The following is a 9816-nucleotide window of genomic DNA, read 5'->3' as shown; positions in this document are numbered from 1 at the left end:
AATATCTATTATATTCCATATTTTACTCCCAATGATTCCTTCGGAAAAACTAAGTGCTTCAATGCCTTTACCTTAAGTATCTAAAAGTTCAGTAACAGTGAAATTCGTACTTTGTATTCAAACAAAAAACACTTTATAATTTTACAAAATGTAATTTCAAGATTTAAACTAATTTTCTAATTGAACAAAATATTTTTATTTCTGTGCATAGCAAGATTCAACAACACCTTTGTTAAAGTAATTTTAAATCTGTTTTTCATTTCCGCTAAAGCTCCTTAAATATATATACTCTTAGCAACCCCAGCCACACCTTTCTGTTTAATGAAAATCAGCTCCACACAATGTTGGCGCTCCTCCGGCCAGCTCTGTGGCTGGGAAGCTGCCTTCGTGGCTATCACATGCCCGTCGCCTCTTCGCAGCAGCGGGGCGACACGTCCTTGGTTCTGGTGGACGAGGCGCGTCGCTTCATTCAGGACTGCCTGATGAGGGTTGGAGTTTCCCCCACCAAGGTGCGCTGCGTCAGCGAGTTCCTGGTTGTTGCGGATTATCGAGGAAACTACGGAAACGGGCTGAATCGCCTGGATTACTACCTGAGTGATCTGCAGCGTGGACACGCTAAGGTGCACGCAGAGCCTTCAATAATCAGCGAAACGGAGGCCACCGCCCATGTAAATGGCAACTCCGCCCTGGGCGTCTTTGTGGGAAACTTTTGTATGGATCTGGCGGTGAAGAAGGCGGAAAACGCTGGCATCGGTTTCGTGGTGGCCCAGCAATCTCATGACATTGGCATGGCCAGCTGGTTTGCATTCCGCGCTGCCGGTAAGGGATTAGCCGGAATTGTGATGTCCAACTCGGCTCCAACGATGATGGGACCCAACTCCAAGTCCGCCAGCATTGGCTCCAACTGCTTCGCCTTCTGCGTAAAGGGTAAGGAGTACCACTTTGTTCTAGACATGGCAACCAGCGTGAGGGACATTGGAGCCGTGGAATGGGCTTGGGCCAACGATGAGTATATACCGCATGGCTGGGCGGCCAATGAGGGTGGTTTATCCACCTGCTTTCCCAGCTTGGCGCTGAGATCACCTCGACTCTTTCCTGCTGGTGGCCAGAAAGGCTACTGCCTGTCAGCCGTGATAGATATTCTATGTGGAGTGCTCTCTGGTGCCCAATATGGCACCCATATATCCCTGGACCAGAACAGTCCAGCGAACTTGGGTCAAGTATTTATTGCTCTCGATCCAGAATTCTTCTTGCCCGACTTTATGGAACGTTTGGATGACTTCTGTGGTCGCATCCAGAACAGTCAGCCGGCGGACAAGGCGGAACCCATCCGGCTGCCTGGCGAGCTGGAGCGGATGCACATGAACTACGTGGACGATTTGCGGGCTTTGCCCTATCCCCACAGTCTTTTGACCAAGTACAAGGAAGTGGCGGAAAGGCTGTGCGTGAAACCCATCGAGTTGGCTTTCGAAGGGCGTCGTTCCAGGAAGAGCTTTTAGCTATATGTACTCTAAACGTTGTAATTTACAAATAAAATATTATAGTTAAACGGAAAATATTTAAATGAAAATGCTCATTAGCAAAGTTTCGAACCGGTTTTTGGCGCCATCTGTGGGTTCGAATCAAATACTGCGGTTTTAATACCAGTTTCGAAAACCACTTTTTTTGTTCCCGGCTTTTGATGCGACATCTAGGTCTTGGAAAGTTGAGTAAATTCGAAATTCAAAGGTACAAGAAGCGATTTCGAAGGACAAAGGTCGAAATCAAACTGTTTCGAAAACAACTTTTTATTTGCACAAACTTGGGAAAAACCCTTATTAATTTTCCCTTTTTGATGCTACATCTAGGTCTTGTAAATTGAGTAAATTCAAAGATTGGGAGGTACAAGAAGCGAGTTCGAAGGACGAAAGTCGAATTTAAACAGTGAGAACACTTTTGGTTAGCATCAGAGACATTTTTGCAACACCCCATGCTTACATTTGTTTCTTTTTCTTGCTCTCACAAGCAAATGTGCATTACAATCTTATTTTCATAAAAACATAAATCCATAGGCTTTACACTATAAGCACTGCTTAACCAGTATTTGAAACGGAAATGTATGGTTTATGCGATGCAATAGAACAATACAATTACGAATTACGAGGCATACGTGTTGCGTTCTGGGTGTTCCCCAACCGAGCTCTTCAGCTGATTGTTCAGAGATGGCGACTAGACACTGGGTTGATCATTACGCGTCCAAACAGAGACTTTCGGTTTCTAGCCGACCTCTGGATTCCGGAGAGCCGAGATGTTCCATTTGCTGAGGCCTGGGCGACCGCAAGATGCGCTGCAATCCGCCGGCTCCCATGTGGCGCTGTGAGCTACTTAAGCGTAATTGCAGTAAATGCAAATTTTCGCAAATTATTTAAATTACGAATTAGATCGGAATCAAGCGGACTATAAATGGCACTGCAGTTGAGGGTAGACGTCTCAGAACGTCGGTGGAAAACGCTGGAGACATGTCGCTGGGAGTATGGCAAGTAGTCAGTTTAGTTTTGCTGATGGATCCGGCCGAGGTGATCACGGGACCTCCGCAGGCAAAGGAGCAGCCCATCCAAAGTCTGGATGAGTTCCGCCAGAGGTACCTACTCCCGCTCATCTCCTCGGACACAAGAAACTGCAGCCTGAATGCTTGTGAATCTCTGGGCATTGTGTCCCAGCTCTTGATGCTCATCAACTCAATGCCAAATGAAACGCAGTTCGCGGCGAACGATAAAAAACCATCCAAGTCCAAGGCGAATGGCCAAAATGATGGGGATGCCAATAGCGGGGAGGTAAATGCCATGTCCCATTTGGCCAATTTTGATCTGGTGAAGCGGGTGCGACAGATCGAGAGTCGCCTCCGATCCGTGGAGCAGCCCGTCTGGCACTTGGCCACTGGCAGCCAAATCGAGTGGAATCACTGCACCTCCGGTGTGTGTCGCTGCAATCCGGACACCAAGAGCTTCACCTGCTGGAATACCAATCTCAAATCAGTGCCCGTCACTCAGGTGATACCCATGAATATGGTCAACATGTGAGTTTGCTAAACCCTTTATCAGTCATAATTATAAATCTTTCTAAAAATCGCTTAGAGATCTTTCGCGCAACATCCTTTCCACCATGCACAAGGATACTTTTCGAGGACTTACAGTGCTTAAGGAGTTGGATATATCGCACAATGTTCTGGATTTTCTGCCCTTCGATTTGTTCCAGGATCTGGACAGTCTCTTGGTTCTGCGCATTCAAAACAATCAACTGGAGGATATTGATCATCGTACCTTCTGGAAGCTCCGAAACCTAAATATTCTGGATCTGAGCAAAAACGAGATCGGCATGTTACCCGAATCGATATTTTACCATGCCCAAAGACTCACCGTGATTAACATGTGCGACAATCAGATCCAGAACTTTCCACCCAACCTCCTGCGAGATCAGCTAATGCTGGAGGAGCTGGATATGTCCAGAAACAAAATCAGCGAGCTTAGTTCTGGCAGCATTAGATATCTGAGCAAGCTGAAGACCCTGGACTTTGGTTGGAATCAAATAGGTAAAATTTAAGATTTAAGATTTAATGGGAACTGGTCGATAACTTGGTGGTATCTTTTACCAGCCAAGATTGATGATGACTTCTTTGCGGGCCTAAAAAGTCTGCGAACTCTTTCGCTGCACAACAATCGCATCTCATCGCTGTCGGGGACCATCTTCAATAATTTGGCCAACTTGGTTACTCTTGATTTGACCACGAATCGGATAAGCCATGTAGGCAAAAACCTTTATAATTAATTACAATTTATAGAACAATTTTCCAACAGATGGATGGCAATGCCTTTGTGGAGCTGAATAACCTGAATGAATTGTTTTTGGGCCAGAACTCCATGTCCAGCATTCCCGCTGATCTTTTCCTGAATGTTAGTGCCCTCACACGTTTGACCCTATTTTCCAATAATCTAACAACCTTGGAGGCCGATGACTTTCAGGGATTAAGTAACCTGAAGATTTTGTTGCTTAACAATAACATTCTTAAAAATTTCGATGCCCGCGCTTTCGAGCCTCTTGCACAATTGGAAAAACTGTAAGTTATATCAAAGTGTTTTATTTAGTTTCGTTAATTTGAATCAAAATATATTTTTTTAGCCGCATTGACTCCAACAAGCTGATGTTCCTGCCCCATGGAGCACTTCATGGCCTGGAAAACTTGGTGGCCGTCAAGCTGGACAAGAATCCCTGGCACTGCGATTGCCGAGCGCTGTATTTGGCCAGGTGGATACGAGAGTTTGTGCTGAAACTCTGGGACGGACAGCAGCCCATGTGCCGAGGGCCTGGGGATCTGGGAGGTCACGAGGTGGGACTGCTGCGTTATGATGACCTCTGCGATGGCCAGTGGGCCAGTATGTTGTCCCTATCGCCACGGCTTCCAGTTCGAAAGCATCAGATATCCACGCCGATGAACTACACGGACTACTTCAATCTGTATCTGAAGCACATCTACAATGGCACCACAGATGAGGAGCTCAAGGAGGCCGATATAACCAGCGTGGCCATCAAGAAGGTTCATAACTAGCTCTTAGGTGGAAAATCTGAAGATATAACAGTAGCAAGCAATGAAATCATACTCTATATACGTATTCTATACCTATAAATAATTTAAGAATATTAAGAACACTAATGTGAAAACAATTTTAAACCCTTTGCTAGTATTAAGTCGAAAGCAAAATTTTCAGTTTCTCCCAACTCCATCGAAGTTGCAAAGTTTTCCACTTCTTCTTGTCAAAACAAATTTAAAGTCAATTATGTGTTTGCATGGCAGACATTTAGTATTAATTTGCAACCTCATGGGAAATAAACCATCCTTGGGCACCTCTATTTCACTCCGCCTACTCCGTCTTTTTTGGTGTAGCAAAAATTACGGGCCTGTCTCGGCCTCGCGTGCCGCTTTTTACCGGTGTCTGCGTTTGCGACAAGCTTTTTACCTAACCAATTTATTGCTTCCGCCCGGCCCAGCCTAACTTCGTTCTAGGAGCTATCTTGGGTCCTACTGGGTTCACTAGCTGCGCTTTTGCCATTCGCCTGCACTGGAAACAGGATTGCATTTAAATGCTTAAGCGTTAACTGCATCCCAAGTACTTTAACTCAATGCAGTTTACTAAGTAAAAATTTATTGTTTCCCACTTTTTCATCTAATACCTAGATATTTTGATTTACGATAAAGTATATGTATTTATTTTAAAGACGTAAATTGTTTCCAGTGTCGTTGTGTTCTGTTCGTTGGCAATATCATTCCAGTTTATAGTTACTGTGGCTGCTGCTATTCGTTTTCCTTTTCGGTTTTCCCCGCCTTTCTTTTTTCCTTTTTTTTTTTTTGCCGTTGTCCTTGCAATTTCCATGTGTTGACATTGCCGTGCTCCATTCACTTTCCCACTTTGGCCCGGCGCTGGCTGCTTCCTGTTGCCAGTTCTCCAGCTTTTGGGGCTTCCCAGTTTCGGGTGTTATTGGGCGATAGTGTGCCCTCCGCCATTCATCGGTCTCCTGCCCTTCCGCCCACCAATTTGAAGGGGCGGGGGCCTGGTAATCCCAGGGGATGGGTAGGCGTGGTGGCTTGTAGACAACAAATGCATTTTATACTAAATTTGCAAGGCAAATATTAAAAATTGAATGCCGCCATTGTTGGCCTTGTTGTTGTTGCTGTCGCTTCGGCTCTTGTTGTTGGCTATTTGTTTGGCAGTTGACTGCACTGCGAAAAAGTTCATGTATTGCATTTGATCAATTTAAAGTTATATTTTTATTGGAAGAAATATTTTTATATCTGCAGCAATTATGCGACTAAAGTTTTTACAATGAGTACTTACTATATATTGCTAGTGGCGATTGCAATTATTTGCTGTGTTTTTGAGGCAATCGGAGCTGATTGCCTCTGAGTGGTTGGGCTCCGCTTTTTGACATAGCCTCGGAACAAAAAACGTCAACCCTTTTCCACTCCTTTACGCCGGCTTTTCAAAATACAACAATATGTAATCATATTTTTCTTTATACGCAACGCACGCGTCACCGTTAAATACGGTTGGGAAAACTAGGGATGGGGGAGGGGGTTCAGGAAAATGCGGAGGGGGGGCGGTGGTGCGAATGTGAATCCTGCTATCAGTCGCATCTGTCTTTTGCCGTAGTCGTTGCTGCCTAAAGCGGAAGTAAAAGGATTTGAATTGCCTTTTGCTAACAAAATAACAAAACACCCTTAATGTATGCAAATTCCCCCAAGTTTAAAGTCTCCTGCCAGCTAAGCAAACATCTTAGTGTCTTGTCTTGCCGGAATGTCGCATCGAGCCTACGGAGGCGTTTTAAAGGATTCCCAAGGATGCGAGATCCTTCCTTCCGCCCAGTCAATGACCAATTGGCGCTTAAGTGTTTTCGTCGGATAACAGAAGGTCAATTTGGGAAAGTTGGAAAAACTTGAACTTAAAATTCAATTTGGCTACTGCAGTTCCTTTTTATCCTCGCTAATGAACAAATGATTTCTGAAATTCTACAAAAGCAGAACGGGTAATAAGGATAATAATATAAACGTATATATAAAGAGTTTTTTATTACTTCAGCCATTGGAAAATACAAAATTTATATGGCAGATATAGATTTTGAATTTAAGAGTAAGTTACTTCCTTTAAAACGAAAACGTAGCCGTTAGAAAGCTCTATGTAAACTTAAATAAGCATTAAGTCAAGTGAAAGGTTTCTGAATCGCCTATGTAAAATTTGTTTTCATGGTGAATTTGTGTTGGTGTCAGAGCTGGAAATCATCCCCTGGCAGTATATATTTTAGCCACTGCGTGAACATTTGGCGTCACATGAGTTCGTCCTGAAGGATTCGAGTTCCACTCAGAGGCACCACTCATTTGCTCTTGAGACTTTTCCGAATCCACTCAGTTCACGGCGCATCCGCGCGCTTTTGTCAGCGTTTTTCTCTGTGAAAGGCGGTCGGCCGATGGTTAAAGTTCGATTGACACACTGAACTCGGTGGCAGTCGGTCACGAAGTTTGCCGGCAGCTGCTCTCGGTTTGGGGCTAGCCCCAGAAATAAGGAGAATGCAGGAGGCGGCGGGGGATGTTGGTCAAATTTTTGATTTATTTGAAATTTTTAATAATTTCGAGATTGGGGATTTTATTGTGCGGCCACGGGCCAAAACTGTTTGAGTGGAGCTTTTGGCCAAACTGAAATGAATGCAAATTTAATGCAGCTCACGCGACCGGCACTTGTGTGTTTCAGCTCGGAAAATTTGAGTCCGTCTTTTCTCAGTACGCAAACCCGTATTCGGTAACCCGTAGTTCGCAGACCTGACCTAAGGCAAGCCGCACAAAATTTGACTATGGCAAATTCACTTAGACGTTGGCCTTTCCACGGCGTGCGCACAAAAACTTTTTGCCACACTTTTCCTCTAGTTTTTTTTTTTCTATTTTATTTTTTTTTCATACATATTTAGCACATGCTGCCGGATGGCAAAATTGTGGGCGAAGTGGGGTGTTTGCTTGCCACTTTGGAGCAGCTACAACGCATAAAGATGCGACTTGGCGTAAAGTGTGTTTACGTGTGTTTGTGTGTTTCTGCGTGTGTGTGTGTGTGTGTGTGTGGTTGGTTCTTGCGGCTTGGAGTCCGGCATTTCGACACTCCGGCTGTGCGACTCCGGGCTTGGTACTCGGGACTTGGTTCTTCGACTGGCAAACGCGGCGTATACTTAATTCGGTTTATGCCCGAACGTGTCGCACATTATTCTTATGTGCTCCTCTGTCAGCTACGATGTGTGAAATATGCTGAATGTGTGTGCACAGCAATTTTGATTAGACACATATACACGCTCACACACACACACACTAACATGCCACAACGGACAAGGCCGGCAAACAATTAAAATTTCTTTTGTTGCTGTAGAACGATTTGTTTGATTTGCTCTAAGCGCGAAATAATGAAAATTATGGAAATGAAATGCCTGCCCATTGACCTCATTGAGCAGCCAGCTGAAGTGGATAGGAAAAGGGGGCAAGTTTACCTTAGACTGATGTCAGAGATGCTAGCAGAGGAAAGAGACCAATCGGACTAGAAAGATACTTAAATATAGAGGGTGAAAAATCTTTATCAGCTTAACGCTTTCATAAATATATCAGAACTTATTTGTTAATTAATAAGTGGGTTTAGATATTTACTCATTTTATTTAAAATATATTTTGAAGTAATATATAAGTAATGATGACCTCTATAGCAGAAAATTGTTTTAGCATATTGAATTTCACTTTATTCAATTACAAAATCATAAATGAAACAAAATGGTTAATATTACCCCAGCCGCTATAAAGTAAATCAAATAATGGCCTGAAATAGCCGGCATCTCTGGCAGTTGTCGCCTTTATTCGCGGATTTTCTCATAATTTTTACGACCTATTTCGTGTGAAAACTGTGACTAAAGAGGCCAAGTGGTCAACTGAAGTGGAACTTTTAATTTCAATTTTTTATTACTTCAAATCTGTTTGCACACGGCCAAAACAGGAGCACCGAAAAGGAGGGAAGTCCGACCCGGAGTCAGCTTGTCTCACCTGGTTTTCCATTGTGTCCCATTTTTTTTTTTTTTTTTTGGGGGTCTGGTGGTTGGCATTTTAAATACAGCAATGAAATGGTTGGGGTTTTTTTTTTTTTTGTTGTCAGTTAGTTTTTCCGCGCCGTGGCTGCTTGGCTTTTGGATATGGTCTACATTTATTGGCCTGGCGACAAATTTTTATTGCCCATCCGTACTTTTGGCCGCAGGCAGCATATGCCGCAGTCGTACGAATGTCAGTGTGGCATGCCACACGCCTTCGCTGCTCCGCCGGAAAAGTTTGTGCATTCAGTGTGCCTGGGGTCTAATCACATTGCCAGGCATCGGGAATCGAGAAAGGAGTCAGGAGTCAGACGCCAACCTTCGCAGAACGTGATGCATTTTTTACAAGACTTTCGAACCTAGACCGACTTGCGGTCCTCTAGATAGTTCCACTCCATGCTTCACTGCTCACAATTTGACTTTTGATGTGGGTATGTGGATACTGGCACGCCCTCAAGCACCATGGGTGAAATGGAAAAGTTTCGCTGCCAAAATGTTTGCAGTTTGGCAAGTTTTCCAATAACATTGCCACTTACGACGGGCTTTCTATTTTAATTTCATGTTGAATGCGAACTGAAAAGGCCCCGTTTTCCCACGCAGTTGTGGCAAAGTTTAAATTATCGAACCCGAAATTATGAAGCAATAATATTGAATTTATGAAAGCGCATCATTTGAAGTATGAGGCCAGTGTGCACTGAAAAACTGCCGAATTTTCCAAGCGCAATGCTATTACACAGGCAAAAGAAACGTTAAATAAGACTTTTAATCTATTCTTTTTTTGATAGTCAACATGTTTTCCGTATTGAATGTATACCAAATGGATATGCGTACAGCAGGGGTTGTGGCTTTGTTTCAGCATACGTATAATTCAGTTTTGGTTTCCTTTTTCAGTGAAGCCTCGAGCTAAACACAAAATAACCAAGCGATACTACATATCCTGCTTCCATTTTGGGCTTTCGATCCACGGTGCCCAGTTGGGCTGTCAGAATTTGTGGATATTCTGTTTAAATAGCGTAATGAAGTCTGCTTATACAATATAATGTACCGTGTTTGTGCTACGTGCCTTGGTTATGTTATTGCAAGCTGATCCCTACTTCCGCTTTCGTTCCGCTTGGCAGCAATTTCTGGGCGGGATTGGCGGTGGCATTGCTGGTCTGGCAGGCTCAACTTCACTCCGGTTCT

At 43.8% G+C, this 9816-nt stretch overlaps 2 protein-coding genes across 2 annotated transcripts; both read left to right on the top strand.

The window, feature by feature from the left end:
* The first annotated feature begins 296 nt into the window (after positions 1-296).
* LOC120448176 (uncharacterized oxidoreductase YjmC) lies at positions 297-1558 on the top strand. The gene has a single exon (XM_039630022.1). The coding sequence runs from the start codon at positions 342-344 to the stop codon at positions 1497-1499; it is 1158 nt and encodes a 385-aa protein (XP_039485956.1). The 5' UTR covers positions 297-341; the 3' UTR covers positions 1500-1558.
* Positions 1559-2485: 927 nt separating this feature from the next.
* LOC120448414 (leucine-rich repeat-containing protein 15) lies at positions 2486-4871 on the top strand. Its single transcript, XM_039630413.1, has 5 exons — positions 2486-3055; positions 3114-3568; positions 3632-3780; positions 3834-4093; positions 4156-4871. The coding sequence occupies exons 1-5, from the start codon at positions 2499-2501 to the stop codon at positions 4580-4582; spliced, it is 1848 nt and encodes a 615-aa protein (XP_039486347.1). The 5' UTR covers positions 2486-2498; the 3' UTR covers positions 4583-4871.
* Positions 4872-9816: the final 4945 nt, after the last annotated feature.

The sequence above is a fragment of the Drosophila santomea genome, chromosome 3L (genome assembly GCF_016746245.2).
Source record: "Drosophila santomea strain STO CAGO 1482 chromosome 3L, Prin_Dsan_1.1, whole genome shotgun sequence".
NCBI classification, from domain to species: Eukaryota; Metazoa; Arthropoda; class Insecta; order Diptera; family Drosophilidae; genus Drosophila; species Drosophila santomea.
This window is presented reverse-complemented; position numbering and strand designations above follow the sequence as displayed.